The sequence below is a fragment of the Lepidochelys kempii genome, chromosome 1 (genome assembly GCF_965140265.1).
Source record: "Lepidochelys kempii isolate rLepKem1 chromosome 1, rLepKem1.hap2, whole genome shotgun sequence".
Classification (NCBI taxonomy): Eukaryota; Metazoa; Chordata; order Testudines; family Cheloniidae; genus Lepidochelys; species Lepidochelys kempii.
The window spans coordinates 287,685,934-287,705,028 of record NC_133256.1 but is presented as its reverse complement, the minus strand read 5'-3'; the positions used below and the strand labels follow the sequence as shown (position 1 = coordinate 287,705,028).

Below are 19,095 nucleotides of genomic sequence, written 5' to 3'. Positions count from 1 at the left end.
GTCTGTTATCTCCTGTCTGAAAGGAACACATCCGAGGTATGACACCTTCTATACTCTAAGAACTCCCATACCTTAAGAACACAATTTTCAGCATAGATACATAACTCCTTAAATATTATCTGTATATACATTTTGCAGTGATTATGACGACCAGTGTTCTACTGGCTCTTGGTAGGGACCTTACATGCCACCCTTTAGTGAACTATTATGTATATTTCCGATCCAGAGGATTCCTGTAAGACTATGAACCCCCTGTGCCATCTGCCAGTTGGCACCAAGAGGTGATTGGGTCACACCAAGTTCTTGTATGCTCTAAATTTTTCCTTCCCCGATAAGGCCTATGGAACAGGTAATTTCTGATATTGTGACTTATTTCTGAAGGAAGAACTTTCTCTCAGTCTGCATGAGCATGGATAGCCAATGAAGAATATCTAATACTTTTATAAAGAATAAAATATTAGCCAGGCTAATACTGTATCAGTGAACGTGGTTTGTCGAACACACCAGATACCTGAACGCTTGTAAAGTTTGAAATAAACAGAAGCCAAAAGTAAAGCCGGCTTGTTTTGATAAAGATTAAAAGGATGTGCTGGGACCTTTTGCAAGTCTAAAAAAAGCTGCTACTGCACAACCTAGCTGAAGAAAATCCAAACTTTGTCCATTGTGACAATTGCCAGGAGCACAATAGGGTCGTCTCATTTACATAAAATGAATCAGATTGTACTTGCTCTCATCTTCTGCACACTTGTTCCTCCTTCTGCTCTACGAAGGTAACTCCTGATCTCACCATGGGTGCAGAAGGCCTTGTATTCAGTGGACCGGATGCCATTCTGGCACAGAAAGGCAGTTGGGAGCAAGATTTGACAATGCCCAACACCCCCTGCACATCATGGACCCAGGCTCTGCAGGAACACAGTATTTTTTGGGGAAGTAGGACAGTAGTGAGTTAAGGAGGACAGCATGGAACTGCTGCTGAGTAGATCAGGCAGTGCAGAAGCTACTGCAGCTACATTACTGCTCTGTAGCCTAAAGCAAAGGAGATTTCTCCTGCCCAGGAAGGGTCCCCACTGTGCAGCCCAATTACTCGGGCTGAGTGCTGTGTACAGGATTTCACTCGGAGAAGAGAAAGCAATATGGTTATAATTCCCATCTCTAAGTCAGTAAAGCTGCAAATAATTACAACACCTGCCAAAAATTACAGTTTTCAAAAGTTCTCCCCAGTATTTTGGTGAACATTTCAAGCACTGAAACGTCAAATTACGAACAATCTGCCATGCTAAACACATTTGGCTTAATAGGTTTTCAAAGAAATATAATCCTTATTTTACAATGATTATTTTGCTCCTCTGTGCTACTCAAACAGATAAGGAGACATACATTATTATTCAGGAAAGCACTGCAGAACTTGCTTGAGTCCATCCCTTTCCAGACACCATTTAAGCACATGCTTAACTTTAGGTATGTGCTTAAATCCTATTGACTTCATTGGGCCTCTTTTGCCCACTCTTGCAATTTTATCACTACTCTCCCAATATTTGGTGTTTTTCTTAATTCCCATCTCCTGCAGAAATGAGAGAGGATGAGAAACTCAGCTTTCAGTCAAAAAAAGTAGATTTCTAGTCCTCCTGCTTGCAGAGAAAAGCTGGACAATGAACACTAAAAGATCAAACATCAGGAGCAAATAAGAAAAAAAAACAAAAATGTATTATTTGTAAAGTCTCATGGTTTTGTGGGGCTGACTTGTGATTTTTGAAAATATGGGGCTGGCAGCACTGCTTTATGAAGGTGCTGGAGTGCTGATCTGAATAGGGATCATTACCTGAATCAGGGCCAGAGTCCCTGCCCAAAGGATGTTGCAATCTAGTACACAGACAGATTACAATTCAGCTGCATAATACATCAGGTGCCAGTCTGAATTTGAATTATGCAGGCATCTTGCTGCGATGAGAGGAAATAATCTGTCTCTCACTCTGTAACCTGTTTGTCAGTGCCAACACCACCTCCATACTCAGGATTAATTTTACCACAGAAAAGAAACTGCAGAGCTAACCAGTGATTCAAATAAATACACACACACAGCATGAATTCTAAGTTTTAAAATGCAATTTGGGTATAATACTACTACACATCACTTTAATTAACTATCATTACTTTGAGAAATTCGATAAATCCCAATGAAAGAATCAGTCATTTGTTTTTGGGTCATCCAAAGACATGATAAAATTGACAAATACCCTCATCATATGAATAATGCATCCACTGTGTATCTAAAACAAGCTCTATTCCAAAGAGATGTTTAATCCATTCCCTGCTTTTGGTGATAAAATGGAATTAAACACAGGGCATTTATTTCATGAAATGCCTGGTTTGGGCTGCAGGTTTGTCACGTTGATAAAAATGTCATGGATACAGTGACTTTACAGTTTGTCCACAACTTTTCCTTGTGTCTGGGATTTCACAGGCTGCAGAGGTGTAAGGGTCATGCGAGCCACAGGCTGACCATGTTTGCTGTCACAAAAGCTCAGGGCAGGTGATCCAGCAGCACCTGAGCCAGGAAAGGAGTGGGGGATCATGGGAGAAAGCCCCACATGCATGCTGTGTGAGAGCCAGTGGGCTGGAGACAGGAGCTGGGCCAGCCCTTTGAGACAGGCGCTGCCGCTGCAGGGAGAGTGAGGAGTTGGATTGTTCTGCGCCTCCACCTCCCCTCAGGGCCAATCATCATCCATGGGCAGGACCAGATCCCCAGAGGACATCCCACCCTAACAGCAGGACTGGACTTTACCCCCTCCATCATGTGGCCCCATCGCTTTCAGTGGCGTTCCTGTGACTTTACATTCCATTTCTCCTTAAACCTGTGACTTTTACTAAGTTTACCTTGACTGTTCTGTAATTTTTGATCAAATCTCCAGTCCAACTTATAGAATCCTAGAAATATAGGGCTGGAAGAGACCACAAGAGGTTATCAAGTCCAGTCTCCTATGCCGAGGAAGGACCATGTATACAGAGATCATCCCTGCCAGGTGTTTATCTAACCTGTTCTTAAAAACTTCCAATGATGGGAATTCCACAACTCCCCTTGGAAGTCTATCCCAGAGCTTAACTACCCTTATAGTTAGAAAGTTTTTCCTAATATCTAACCAAAATCTCTCTGGCTGTAGGTTAAGCACACTAATTCTTGTCCTACTGCACGTGAACATGGAGAATAATTGATCCTCATCCTCTTTATAAAAGCCCTTGACTTATTTGAAGACTGGTATCAGGTACCCCCTTAGTCTTCTTTTCTCAAGACTAAGCATGCTATTTTTTTAAACCTTCGCTCATACGTCACATTTTCTAAACATTTCATTGTTTTTGTTGCTTTTCACAGAACTCTCTCCAATTTGCACATATCTTTCCTAAAGTCTGGTGCCCAAAATTGGACACAGTACTCCAGCTGAGTTCTCACCAGTGCCAAGTACAATAGGACAATTACTTTCTGTGTCTGACAACACTCCTGTTAATACACCCCAGAATGATATTAGCCTTTTCTTAACTAGAATCGCTGTTGGCCCATATTCAATTTCTGATCACAATAACCCACACATTCTTTTCAGCAATATTATATCTACCCAGTTATTCCCCATTTTGTAGCTGTGGATTTGATTTTTCCTTGCTAAGAAAATAAAAAGACAGAGAATGTCATGTGAAACTGCTTCAGAAGTCTTACTAAAATCAAGATATATCATGTTTATTGTTCTCCGCTACACTAGGCCACTACCCTGTCAAAGAAGAAAAGTACGTTGGTTTGACATGATTTGCTCTTGACAAAACTATGTTGGCTATTCCTTATAACCCTATTATCCTCTAAATCTTAAAACTGTTTAATAATTTATTCCAGTATCTTTCTAGGCATTGAAGTTAGGTTGATTGTTGCAACCATTCTTAGCTTGGCTACCAATTCAAACTTGAGATATACATTACACCCCAGTAGGGTTACACCTTTTGTTTGTGCCTCCTGTCAGCTTTTGTCTTAAGAGCCAAGGGCATCTCTCGAATAAGGCAGAAATGGTCAATTCACCTTCAGATTTGAACAAATTCTCTCTTATACACAGAGACAGAAGCCGAAGAAAAATTTAAGGGACTTCCTCTACCGAAGATTCTTGAAGACTATTTTCCCAATGGATAGGCAGATGGAGAAGAGTACTTTGTTCAAAAGATAAGGACCTCCTTTTTCCAGGTTTTTTTAATTGCTCATTGTGATGGGGTGTACCCCCCACAGTGGTACTGAGAGGGTTGAATTAGGCCAGGTGGGCCCAATCAGCCAATTAAGCCGCAAATGAGGGAGATAATCTGCTTGGGGAGCTAATTGCAAGGAAGCTCACCTGTGAAGGAAGAGGAAGTAGGCACAGTCAGTATAAACCCAGGAATCTGGTAGCAGCAAAGGCTTCCCAGAGGAATTTTGCAGTCAGCCTCTGTTTAGTACAGAGGAAAGGAGGGAACCAAGGGAAATAGTAGGACCCTGGGGGCCTAGCCCTGTGGGAAAGGCATACACTGAAGAAAGCAGGGTGGGAAGAGAGCCAGTGGGATACACAGTAGGAAGAGCCCAGGGAGTAAGCAGCAAGGTTGTGGACTAAACAGAGCTTGGCTGCATGTTCTAGGGATCCTGGGTTGGAACCTGAGTAGAGGGTGGGCCTGGGTTCCCCTATGTGCCCCTGGGGAAGTAGCACTGGTGGGGCAGTGAACTGGAAGATTGCCTGGGTCACTGGAGGAGTGACAGGGTCAGGGCACTGGGTGTGAGAACTGCCGGAGGCCCCTTGAACAGAAGAGACTTTGAAAGATTATATGCTTGAAGTGGGGAATGCTGAGTGACCTGGCTGGAAGGCTGAGTAACAAAGAGGCAGCAGCAGCTCCTGGAGTGAGAGAGGAGCTGTTGACCAAGAGAGACAGAGAGAGACAGTGTGCAACAGAAGTGGTGTCGGCATCATGGAGCTAATCCCCAGAACAGCCAGGAGGAGGCGCCATTGCAGCAGTAAGTAGAGCACTCCCGTCACACTCATCAACCGGAGATGGTGTAAATGCTACTCACATTCAAGGCTGAAACTGGAAGAATCTCTGCCAAGCACAAGACTTTTAGACACTGGTTCTTCTCACTTCTTCCACAAGGATTATATTGGGAACACAGAACACAGCCTTATAAGTGTGCGTTCTTCTCCCAAATAAAGTAGGCATATTAAATGCAAGTCTGTGATGGACGTGGCACAAACTGTTTCATACATAACTTTAAACTTCAATAATTCTCTCCTCCTCTCTCAATTTCAATTAAAAAAATTCCAAAAGAATACAATATAATAAATAGATACTTAATAAGTTGAGTTTTATTGCCTCATGATGTAAAATACTACCCAGTTATGGTACCAGCAGAGATCTGTATTCACCTCAGGAAGCACTGAATCTTGATTTTTATTGGACTGGAAAAACTAGTATGGGACCATGTAATTAAAGATTGCATAATAATACACACAGAATAAAGGCAGCACAGGAAATCTTTATTCTGGAGCTTTCTAACTTTTGAGAATTTGACTTTCATTAAATGAAAGGGGGCAGAAGGGAGTTGTTTGCCTATGTTCTTTTGGATAGAAAAAAAATAATTCTGTTATGCCCAACTGCAATGCTTTCCTCCATCACTATATCATCAGGGTTTGAACCTTGGACCTTCAGCACTGCAGCACAGACCACAGAGACAGTGTGACTAAGACCAGGTTTATACTACAGACCTATATCGGTAGAACTATATTGCTCAGGAGTGTAAACAATCCACACCCCCTGAACAACACAATTATACCGCCCTAACCCCCTGTGTAGACAGAGCTATGTCGACAGTAGAGCTTCTCCCATTGGCATAGCTACTGCCTTTCAGGGAGGTGGATTAACTAAGCCAATGAAAGAAGATCTCCTGTTGGCGTAGGAGCATCTTCACTAAAGCGCTACAGCGGCGCAGCTGCATTGATGCAGTGTTTTAAGTGTAGACCTGCCCTAAGTGGCACTCGGTCTGTTATATTACAGCTCTGAGTTTGTGGAACCTCTTAGTGGAATATCAGGCCTTGCTCAATAATAAAGGCTGTGAAGTCACAGATTTAGAAACACTAGTTAGTAGAACTGAGACTTGAATTTCTGGTATCTGGTATCTAGTACTGTGCATCTTCTACGAGGTCAAATGGTATTGTGGTTGGGAGAGGGGGTAGCCACATCATTTATTTTGCCTGTGTCTCATCAGAGGAGGTTCAGCTTTGCGTGGCATGCTAGAGTGAGATACCAGCATCGTGTATGCACAGTGCTGACGTAATGTTGACCGAGTTTAGCAGTTAGCCTGAAGCAAGCTCTGCTGAACAAAAGACTAATGGGAAATGTCAGCTTCTAAAACGTTATAACTTGGCCCAGTTACTATTATTATGTAACACTTATATTACAGTAGTGCCTAGGGGGTCAACCCAATTGAGGCCTCATCGTGCTAGGGCTGTACAAACACATAGAAAATCACAGTCCCTGCCCCACAGAGGCTACAATCTAAAAGACAAGACATGATCGATGGGGGAGATGGACAAGAGAGTTGAGGTGGGGATGGTATAATATGGGACATATGCAATTCCTAGGCAATCAGAAGCAGTGATCACAACACGCCACCTACAGAGACAGTCTGAACAGATTTTCCAAGAGGACAACAAAAAGCACTTCCTTGACCCGAATGTTAAAGTGCCCCATGCAAACCAAGGGGGCATTATAATACTTGAAAAAAGCAGTCAGGTTTTTTTTATTTTTTTTTTTATAATGAAAATGTAAGGCATCACTAGAGCTCTCCATATAATAAACCATAAACCGCTTGGTAAAACTAACAAATGATTTGGCTTCTCTAACTTGTAACGTATTGTTGTGAAAATGGGGTGAGGACAATTAAAATTTAAACTAGCTGGTCTACCTGGGATGCTCTGTCTCCTCACAGCCAATGCTCCTTCAGGTGGTTTTGTCTGGTTTGCAGATTTAGTATAGGGACTTTCATCTGAAAACAAACAAAACAAACAAACAGTGAAGGTTTCAGTTTTAAATACGTTGTAAGTGATGTATTTCAACATAATTTCTGATTTAACTAGCAATTTACTTCTCTCCCACAAAAAGGAACAATTTGATTACATACCAGGAACACTATTAGTCCTATAGGATTGTCATAAGAGAGCCCCACCCTTGTAAGGAAGCCTGTGGCATAACAGTTTCCTTCCTTCTTAGACCCCAGAAATAGTCCAAAGAATCTTCCCAAGTATATATAGCCCTTGTGGGGTTCATTTAATACAAAAGTCCCATCCATATAAATCATAACAAACAAGTCCCATAAATGAGAATTCCTCCAGCATAATCCAAACAGTATATATACTATGCGACATACAAGCCCTGCAGTTCCTCACGAAGCCCTGTCAGCATAGTTATTCCACCTCCCCAAGAGGCTGTAGCTATGTCAATGGGAGAAGCTCTCCTGTCAACCTAGCACTGTCTACATGGGGGGTCGAGGGGGGGGGGGGGAGAGAAGAGGGTATAACTATGTTATTTGGGGAGTGGATTTTTACGCCCCTGAGCAATGTAGTTACACTGATGCAGGTCTGTAGTGTAGACCTGGCCTAAGTGGGATTAAGGGTGATGCTCCTCTTGATCAACCTTGATCCTTCTGAGAGTCACTGGGTTTGGCTAGCAGGGCAGATGGGCCATCCATTAAAGGCAGAAACAGGTAGAAATGAGTTGCTTCCTGCTTCCCCATAGCAGCCTTCTCAATGGGGGAAAAAAAAACAGTTTACAGTGCACCTTTAAATATAAATTACCACCAGAGAAAGACTTCAATAGGAACTATATGTGTTAATTAGGCACTAGTATTGATAGTGTTTACTTCACTTTCTCAATCAAAAGAAAAAATAAAAGGGAATTAGAGCCTACTTTGTGGGTCCTTTAATCTGGTTCTCGACCAGCTCTTTATGCATTATCAAATATTTCTATTTGCATACTTTTTTCTCTTTAAATTGGGAAGGACCAATTAGTTTTTAGAATATGCATACAGCCATGTGTAAATACAGATCAATAGCTAAAGGAATCTAAGCCTAAGTTATCTAGTGACATCTTGAGATACATCAAAAATCAGTAGATGAATAATATAAACATATTTTTGGCTATCAATTTTTCTTTCTAATGGACCCTCTTGAGATTTTTTTCTCTCTTTACTGATTACTGTATTTGTGACATGTAAAATCTCAGACTCCATTAGAATATTATATCGGAGGGTAAACCATTCATTTTTATTCCAATAAGATAAGGGTTTGGTCAGTATAATTTAAAACCAGGTCTCAGATAAAAGACACTACAAAGAACAGTTCATTTTTTTCAAACTACAGATCTTCTACAACAAATTCCACTTAGTAAGGCAGACTCAAAAAACAAGCTTCTGAACATTAGCAACAAGGTAAAAGGCTGTTGTACAGCCATGCCCCTGGAAGGGAATGGAGCGAATAATTAAAAGCATCTCAGTGCATCAGGTCTGCAAGATATCATTGCTTCTACTACAGTAAGATTAACTCCCATTGCCATAGAACTATACAGTCATAATGAGAAAAACAACACAGCCCCTGCTACTCTGTACCCTAGCGTGAAGCCAAAAACCATAACAAACAGGCTCTAGAGAGAAACAGACAGGATATTTGAAATGGATTTAAGTCATGCCTATGTTAAGACAAAGGTGGACTTTGGAGGAAGCACCATCTATCCTTCCACCTTAAAAAAAAACAGTTTTGGTAAAGCTACTTTATTGTATGAGGGGATACAGTCCTCTTGGATTTTGAAAGGAAGGTCTGGAGAGAGAAGTTAGTGCTTGTGAAAGAAGCTGAATTGATCTTTCTCATCCACAGAAAAGGCAACGCACAGCTACTGGCAGTACAAGGTTCCCCACGCTACGCCAATAGAGGGAAGTTTAGATACCCCATCCATGCAATCTTTAGCTCTTTCTTATAGAAGATGCCAACTGTGATGGTAACTATTGTGGCAGTGAAACTTTTCTATTAAGAAATGAACAGAGATCATTAATGTAGTTTCACATAATCTGATGAACAATGATGACGTCTGGTTACTACCAATATCTGAACAGGGGGCTTATACACAAAAAATATCCATTGAACAAAACAGTCCTGTCCTAGTGTTCCTTGTTAAAATATTCAATTGAAATGAATGACTTTAGGCAGACTGGAGAGAAGACAAAGGGAAGAGGAATTCTCACAAGTAGACATTCACACCCTATTTCTAAAGAGATAAGTAAATCAACTAACATTTCCTGTGAGAACAGGATTTTCCCAGTATCTCTCTGCATTTTAGGGGGTCCTGGTCTCAAAGTGAAGTTTATAAGGCTCACAGGTGCCCAGGTAGATTTGAGTAGGTACTTTGTGTTGCCAGACCCCTTGAAGAAGCAGTGCAGATGGTTGCACTATGAAGATCAGAGAAGAGAAGAGAAGAGAAGAGGGGCCAGTTAGTCAAAGTTTCCTGGAGCCAGTGGCTCATATGGCTGATAAGGCACATCAGTTTCATAGCCAATGGTACACACAAGGGAGTGTTGGGGCCAGCATCACATCCAACTGCTTTGACTTTCCTAACTGAAAGGAGCAGGTACCCATTTTGCAGCGGGGTAAACTGGAGGTGGCCTTTCAGTGTGAGACTGAGTGAAACTTGAACCTTCAGGATTGCAGTTGAGCACCTTAATGACTCAGCCACTGCACCTCTAGCCAACACCCCAAAAATGTAAAGGGTAAAAAGCTACAGATAATCTCCATAACCTTTAACTAAAGATTAGGTGAAAGGGTGGTGGATTTCAAGGCTTGTTATATGGAGAGGAGTTACGTGGCATAGCAGAGGGGCATTCCATTATTCAGATTAGATTATAGTCAGGAGTATAAATATCATTTAGATAAAATCCTGAATGTAAATATATACTGATTATTTAACATTCATAGGGAGATATTCCTACCCTTTAATTAATTTCTGTTACACTAAACTAAGTGTTTTGTTACTGAGGAGCAAAAACATTTATCTGCAGCACTTTCATATACACAACTACAAATTTTGCCTCTTATATTCACTAGCTGTTTCCCATTTCTAGAGAGATCATACTGCAGGTGTTCATTTTTACTACGGTGGAAATAGCACTGCTCTGTAGATGCAGTCCTTGACCTGCATTCATTGCATCAACGGATTTTTTAAAAAAATTTCCTCTGGCTGAGAGATTAGACAGTCTGTGGTAAACAAACAATTTTTAGTAAGTCACTATGTTGTACCGCGGTAATTGCTATGCTAGCAGATTCCTTAACTTAATGACTACAGGAAAAGCTTTTCATGTTAGCTATCAGGTTTCAATTTCCATGGCTATGAAGACAGACAAATTGCATATTCCTTGTAGTTGTTTGTACACAATACTGAGCAAGTTACCAGAACATTTTCATTTACATCTTTCCTGAGCAGAATGCAAAACTAATCTTTGAGGAAAAGTCTCACAGATTACTGACATATGAACTTCTTAAATTGGTAAGCAGAATAGCCTTCATTCTTTTACCTGTCCTTTCTAAAATTATTGCTGCCAATGGTAAAATTTAGTGATTACATATACATCACATTACACCTTCAAAGCCCAATACATACATACACTAATTAATTAGCACTATCACTATCACCACTGAAATCTTTACAAATGACTTATTTTGTAATAATTAACATTAGTGAGATCCTCCTCGTTCCCTGTGCACTGGAGGGCAAAGACCACAATATCTAGTTGCAAAGATTATAGTGACCACCACCACCGCTGCATATTGTATAGGCAACTGGTGCAATGTGTCCACTGCCTATCATTATAATTAATATTGTCTCATTGTTTCTTTGTGCTCCCCAGTCTATCTATCAGCATCCATCTCTCTGGGACAGAGACCATCATTTAGTTCTGTGTTTGTACATCATTCCTAGTGCAACATGGCCCTGATGCATGATGGGGGCTCCTATATTCTACTGCAATAAAAATAATAAATTCTTTCTACAAACATATACACTGTACAATGCATACATGGGGGCTTCCTTGTTTGTTCCCTTCCCCACCATTTCAAGTATCTGCTCCTGTACCTAGTCCCCCACCCCCCACCCCCCCAAAAAAAAGAGAGAGAGAGTGTGTACTACGTGAGATCTTTGGTGTTTGTTGTACTCAGTTTGATAGCCTCCTTAAAAAAAAAATTACTAAGCAGTGACAAGACAGTGAGTAAGAGGAAAGTTGTAGGATATCTCCTCCACAGTACAGTACAGGCATTCAAAACATCAATTGGCTTAAGATGACTACATTATTTATGTGTCACAACAGATGACTGTGAAAGTATCTGATAACATAACTTTGCCTGAAACTGTAATACCACCAATAAGAAGAATCTGTAAGACAAATCCCCGTGTCAACACTTCATGAGTCCCTCTTCCAAAACCTTATTAACCAGCCTGAGGTATGTGCTTTAGCTGCTACTGCAGCTTGTTAGGGCAATAACTATGGAGCCAATATACAGTAAGGCCCAAATCCTGGGCAGCACCACACAGCCTGAGAACTGGGCTGTGCACTGCTCTGCCCTACAGGATGTGAAGGGGATCTTCTTACCCCAAATTGCAGCACAGTTATGGAGCTGCCATTTTAGCTCTCCTTCACGGGAAGGAGATGATGGGGGGGAAGGGATTCACATGCAATGATCCCTCAGTCTCACCCTGTTGCCTCTCTATAGCACAACTGCTCTCCATTCGCATCTGATGGGACACCCCCTCTTTACTCCACCACTTACTTGCACAGAGGGAAAGCACCTGTTTCACAAGTCTCTGTTGCTAAAGAGGCCGGTGGAGGATTTGACCCCAAATTCATGTGTCTGATGCATTTCAAGTTTGGTTGTTTTTTACTTCAAGACTCCGGAGATAACAGCTAAAAGGAATTGTAGCAACAGGGACCTTGGATGACATTTTTTAGGATGAAGAGTTCTGTCCCTCTAAAGGCATTTTCCCCGTATACTTCACCCCCTCTCCCACAAAGGCCCCATAGTGGGCTAAGTTAGACTTCTGATTTAGGAGATCTGAACATAGCACTTTCAAGAGCCTAATAATGCTGCTCTTGGGTAGACCTGAGGACACAGACAAAGAGACATCAGTTGTTCCCATCTCCAGGTTCTCATCATGTTGAGTTCTGATGTAACCTCAGCCTCTGTTAGCCCATGGAGTTTGGGATATAACCCCAACACAGGTGTACAGTGTTATGCCATTACACCTTAAGCTGGCCAGTGTATTTTGGGCACCCACCAGAAAATTGTAGTGCTCTATATTTGTAGTTGCTTGTTCTGTGTCGAGTAGCATGTTTGGGGAACAGTACAGAAACATATGCTTTATCCATATATTCGCCTGTACAAAAAAGTATTGATCCTGGTGTAATTTTTAAAGAGACAGTATGATGATGAGGATGTGTTGAGTTGTTAAGAATTAGTCCACTACTGCTGAAACTGCAGTGTCTCCAAACAAGTTAGTTTGTCAAAAACGACTGAAATTAACAAGCACATGCCTCACATTTTCTGTCTTTGGAATTCCTAAAGCTAATATATCTGAGTCACAGGATGACAGCTCTAGTATTCCTGAAACTCATAATGAAGAGCATTATGAATAACAGGAACAGAATTCAGACGCACAAAGGCAATAACATAGATCTTACTCCACTCTACATGACACTTCTTCTGCTCGGTCAGCTCTAGCTAACATTAGGTTAGCAATTCTACTGTTTGTTACTGCTCTGCAGCCATCAGATCCAGAAGGGAATCTGTTAGACTTATCCAAAACTCTCATTTTCTGCAGAGTATTACATTTGTAGCAGCTGTTAAACGCTAAAGGGTTGGGTTGCTAGGACCTCTTCGGTTACATCCATAGCTTGTGGTTAGAGCAGGGGCGGGCAAACTTTTTGGCTTGAGGACCACATTGGGTTTCCAAAATTGTATGGACGGCCAGTTAGGGAAGGCTGTGCCTCCCCAAACAGCCAGGCGTGGCCCGGCCCCCGCCCCCTATCTGACCCCCCTGCTTCTCGCCCCCTGACGGCCCCCCCCAGGACCCCTGCCCCATCCACCCCTCCCTGACCGCCCCCAGACCCCCTGCCCCTGACTGCCCCATCCAACCCCTCCTCTCCTTCCTGACTTCCCCCTGGGACCCCTGCCCAATCCAACCACCATGCCTTCTCCCTGACTGCCCCCGGACCCCTGCCCCTGACTGCCCCCCGCCACCCCATCCAACCCCCACCTCCTTCCTGACTGCCCCCCATTCCCTGCCCTCTGACCACCCCAACCCCTATCCACACCCCTACCCCCTGAACTCCCCTGCCCTCTGTCCAACCCCCCTGCTCCCTGCCCCTTACCACACTGCCTGGAGCACCGGTGGCTGGCGGCGCTACAGCCATGCCACCCGGCTGGAGCCAGACATGCACAGCGCAGCACCGAGCACCGGGTCAGGCTGGACTCTGCAGCTGCGCTGCCCCAGGAGCTCGCCACCCCGTCGCCCAGAGCATTGTGCTGGTGGCGCAGTGAGGCTGTGGGGGAGGGGGGACAGCAGGGGAGGGGCCGGGGGCAAGTCTCCTGGGCCAGGAGCTCAGGGGCCGGGCAGAAGGGTTCCGCGGGCCATAGTTTGCCCACCTCTGGGTTAGAGCCCTTCACAGCAATAAAGAAACTTTGCTATTTCTTACAAGCCCAAAGGTTGGAGGATGCTTAGGGATAGTGGGCCCACTGAGGATAGAGCCTACTACTATGAGTAATCCAACTGAAGACAATGGCAGCCATCTATCCCTAATTGAAATGAAGGCATTCTGGATGACAACATATTAAAGTAATTTCACAACATGTATGCAATATCCTGCACAGGTCAGTAGCAATATTCATGTGCAAATCATGGATAGTAATGTCACATCTTTGAAAAGGTCGACTTTACATAGCAACCTGATGAAATCAAGAATAGTATGCCTTATACAGAAAGTGAATTTTACTTTGTATAATTAATATTTGCAAAGTGCTTTGGAGGTTAAAAGCCCTATGCAATGTTAAATATAAAGTATAGTTTAGAGTGGATGAAAAACAGCTGTATCTAAGTGGGAATAGTTTGTGATGCCCCAATGTCCTGAAATTTTCTAGGAATTATTGTGTATTTAGAAAATCTACCCGGATTCTTGATGTTACACTTGGCATTAACATTTTCAGCACAGTAAGAACTGCTGTTAATAAAGCCATTGAGAAAAACATTTAGGAGGCGGCTGTTCTTGGAAGGAAGAACATTTTGGAATATTTACTTTTAAATAATGCAAGAGCCCAGATTAGAACTAATATTATGGATTGACCAGGGTTACCACAATGTCTCAATCTGTACTGGAGAGTTTGATGGCCTATAACAGCAGAAAATAGAGGCAGTGCTGGCCAAATGTTTTCAACGTTGTGTAACAAACACTGTCTGAATTTACAGGTTTCATAGAACAGCACAATGTCAACAATCTACTACACACATATATTATCCTTTTTCAGACTTGTCATGAAACGTTTAAGCATAAAAAAATGATCCACCATTTTACATCAAGTGGTGCAAAGGGTAAAAATTGCACGAGCACCTAAGTCCCATTTTTCAAAAGTGGCTCAAGTGGCACTGACTTCCAATGAGACTTCAGCTCCTAAGTGCCTAAGTCACTTTTGAAAATGGGACTTCAGCAATTTTAAAAATTTTACCCAAAGAGCTTTACATTCAAAACTTTAAGTGCCGGAATGGTCATGAACGAACTATACCTCTAAACAGCACAAATATGAATGTAATCATTTTATTCACTTTTTATTGCACTCTGTGATTCTCACCCTTACCCTCTAGAAATCATCATTAAGAAAACTTAAGGCCTTCTATTTTCCACTTATTTGGAAGTTTTGGGGGGTGTGTGTGTGTATTGGGAGAAACAGGAGGAAGAGGATGTTAAAAATCCTGAATATATTATTTCTCCTCCTACACTTAGCTGACTGTCACATGCTGTATCTGCAGACATCATTCTCAAACAGTACTAGCATCCAGCAAATAACTACTAGCACTCTAAGACATACATAAGGTGAAAGAAAGTTGAATAAATCTTTATTATATTCTCTGAGTTCTGAATTAGAATCATAGAATATCAGGGTTGGAAGGGACCTCAGGAGGTCATCTAGTCCAACCCCCTGCTCAAAGCAGGACCAATCCCCAATTAAATCATCCCAGCCAGGGCTTTGTCAAGCCTGACCTTAAAAACTTCTAAGGAAGGAGATTCTACCACCTCCCTAGGTAATGCATTCCAGTGTTTCACCACCCTCCTAGTGAAAAAGTTTTTCTAATATGCAGCGTAAACCTCCCCAATTGCAACTTGAGACCATTACTCCTTGTCCTGTCCTCTTCTACCACTGAGAATAGTCTAGAACCATCCTCTCTGGAACCACCTCTCAGGTAGTTGAAAGCAGCTATCAAATCCCCCCTCATTCTTCTCTTCCGCAGACTAAACTATCCCAGTTCCCTCAGCCTCTCCTCATAAGTCATGTGTTCCAGACTCCTGATCATTTGTGTTGCCCTTCGCTGGACTCTCTCCAATTTATCCACATCCTTCTTGTAGCGTGGGGCCCAAAACTGGACACAGTACTCCAGATGAGGCCTCACCAATGTCGAATAGAGGGGAACGATCACGTCCCTCGATCTGCTCGCTATGCCCCTACTTATATATCCCAAAATGCCATTGGCCTTCTTGGCAACAAGGGCACACTGCTGACTCATATCCAGCTTCTCGTCCACTGTCACCCCTAGGTCCTTTTCTGCAGAATTGCTGCCTAGCCATTCGGTCCCTAGTCTGTAGTGGTGCATTGGGTTCTTCCGTCCTAAGTGCAGGACCCTGCACTTATCCTTATTGAACCTCATCAGATTTCTTTTGGCCCAATCCTCCAATTTGTCTAGGTCCCTCTGTATCCTATCCCTGCCCTCCAGCGTATCTACCACTCCTCCTAGTTTAGTATCATCCGCAAATTTGCTGAGAGTGCAATCCACACCATCCTCCAGATCATTTATGAAGATATTGAACAAAACCGGCTCCAGGACCGACCCCTGGGGCACTCCACTTGACACTGGCTGCCAACTAGACATGGAGCCATTGATCACTACCCGTTGAGCCCGACAATCTAGCCAACTTTCTACCCACCTTATAGTGCATTCATCCAGCCCATACTTCTTTAACTTGCTGACAAGAATACTGTGGGAGACCGTGTCAAAAGCTTTGCTAAAGCCAAGAAACAATACATCCACTGCTTTCCCTTCATCCACAGAACCAGTAATCTCATCATAGAAGGCGATTAGATTAGTCAGGCATGACCTTCCCTTGGTGAATCCATGCTGACTGTTCCTGATCACTTTCCTCTCATGTAAGTGCTTCAGGATTGATTCTTTGAGGACCTGCTCCATGATTTTTCCGGGGACTGAGGTGAGGCTGACTGGCCTGTAGTTCCCAGGATCCTCCTTCTTCCCTTTTTTAAAGATTGGCACTACATTAGCCTTTTTCCAGTCATCTGGGACTTCCCCCATTCGCCACGAGTTTTCAAAGATAATGGCCAATGGCTCTGCAATCACAGCCGCCAATTCCTTTAGCACTCTCAGATGCAACTCATCCGGCCCCATGGACTTGTGCACGTCCAGCTTTTCTAAATAGTCCCTAACTATCTCTTTCTCCACAGAGGGCTGGCCATCTACTCCCCATGCTGTGATGCCCAGCGCAGCAGTCTGGGAGCTGACCTTGTTAGTAATTTTCTGGTTCTTTAGTACAAAACCATCCCAATGATACTCTTGAGCTAATGGAAGCTACAGCACTCTGTAATTATGTATCTTAAACTTCCGACTGAGATCTAAAACACGCAGTGAATTTTACTGTCTAAAAGTAAGCTAAAGGTAAGTCACTTAAAAAACTTAGATGCCTAAAATTAAGCTACATAACCAATATTTAGACACCTGAATAGAAATGGCCTGATTCTCAAAAGCTGCTGAGCTCTCATATAGCCCTTTCGCTATGGGAGATGCATATCTTTTTAAGATTGCCTGTAAAAAGGCAACTGGATATAGTAAAGTTGCCTCTGGAACTGTTGGCATACAGTGAAACTCTCCTTCAATGAATTCTCTAATAAAGAAGAAATCCTATTACAATAACATGTTTTTAAATCTACCAAGCAGAGATTACTTCAAATCCTATAAATATTTATTTTTCTGTTTGTAAAAATGTCAAATGTTTGCTAGAAGATTAAACCCAGTGCCATAAAATAGAATAATTACTGAACCATTAAATAATCTAACCCCCATTTTACGTTGTAAAGTGGGGTACTACAATAGTGTCTTTAGTTGCCATGTTTATTTCTCTGCAAATGATGTACAGTGCAGAACACAAAAATGAAGTACATGGAGTTTATTCACATCTGCTAAAAGGGGAGAACGCGCAGTAGTAAGGCATGGAAATTTCTTTTCATATCACCTACTCCATCTCTTTACTAATGCATGATTGTGCTGCATAGTTCATTTTATACTCCTGTGGCCAGTCTAGCCCCAAATGATGGGGCTTCCACCACTATCTTTTAGAAGAAAATTCCTCAGTGAAATAGCTCACACTGACAGGAAGCTTTTCCTGATATTCAACCTAAATTTTCCTTTTCTGAACTTCATCCCATCATTCCTAGTTAGATTCCTAACTGTAGGACGCTTATCCAAACAACAGACCTTTCTGGTCCTCTCATCACAATGTATTTTGGCTGTAGAGACTGTTTGGTTTTGCAAAACACATCCACAGAGAGCAGCCATGTTGCATTGTTTTGACAAAGCATTGCATACTGATGCAACATCACAGTATGTGTGCATCAGCTTTTTAAGCACAACCTGAAAACTATATCCTGTGTGATAACTAAGATATCTTTATACACTAACTAAAACCCACAAAAAAAACATTTGGCATTGGTGGCTAGCGATCCCCCCAACAGAAGCTTTTGTGAAAAACTGTCCTTAGAAATTTTTTCAAATGTTGGCAAGTTTGTAACCTCTTAACTATAGAGTAAATACTGTGACACTAGCAATAGAGTAGGGAGAAAAGACCAGTCCTCTCCTTTGCTCCCCTTTCTCCCACTTTAGTAGGCACTTACCTTTGCTACTTTACTGTTTTCTTTCATAAACGTTTATATTTGAATAACCTTAATATTGCTTTGGATCCTCTTGCGTCCTTCCCCCCTCTCCCTACAGCTGTACTTCAAATCCCCTCCAGCTAGGTTTTTATTGACCTGTTGAGACTGAGCAGCCTTGGTCTTTGTTCATGACTTATTAGGGGGAAAATAACAGGCTTGTAGTGTGGTAACATTTCATCCTGATAAAGCCTTTTTGTGATTGTATGGTTTGATATAATCTTGTTTTCTTGTAATCTATTATTACATCTACCCTCCTGCAGTTAAAATGTGATAGCAGAATGTTTCCTGGATATTTGATCTGTACAGATCCTGAAATATACATCTACGGTACTGGTGGTTTCGCATATTCTGATGTCCTCTATGCTTCCTTGGATATCTGCTAAAGCTTTCTTGCAAGTGAGCTGCCTAGAACTTAAAAAGCGGAAGTGGTGATTGAAACTGCCACAAGGTTGTTTTAAAGCCTAGTGGATTTTCCCTGAATAGCTATATATGGATACTCATCTTTTCAGCAGTACGTGCTGGAGAACTAGCCAGCCCTGGTTTCCCTGTGTGCACAGCAAAGCAGAACAAGCATATTCACTTCTGCTACTAGAAAAGGAGTACTTGTGGCACCTTAGAGACTAACCAATTTATTTGAGCATGAGCTTTCGTGAGCTACAGCTCACTTCATCGGATGCATACCGTGGAAACTGCAGCAGACTTTATATATACACAGAGAATATGAAACAATAATATTCTACTGTCATATCTGGCAGAGATCTGAGGTAGGGGGTGTGTGTGTGTGTGTGTCAAAAGGTACCTTTTATACAGCATG

At 42.2% G+C, this 19,095-nt stretch overlaps 1 protein-coding gene across 9 annotated transcripts in view; it reads right to left on the bottom strand.

Moving 5' to 3' along the window:
- GRIP1 (glutamate receptor interacting protein 1) overlaps nucleotides 1–19,095 on the bottom strand; it is a 550,719-nt gene that overhangs the window by 155,623 nt on the left and 376,001 nt on the right. For 7 of the 9 annotated variants that reach the window (XM_073327851.1, XM_073327855.1, XM_073327852.1 and 4 more), the window contains one exon: nucleotides 6,953–7,033. The exons of 1 other annotated variant lie outside the window; for it this stretch is intronic. In XM_073327851.1, coding sequence (XP_073183952.1) covers nucleotides 6,953–7,033 — 81 coding nt within the window. Of the gene's footprint in view, nucleotides 1–5,065; nucleotides 5,130–6,952; nucleotides 7,034–19,095 lie in introns of those variants that run through there. One more of the 9 variants, XM_073327856.1, reaches the window with a different exon arrangement.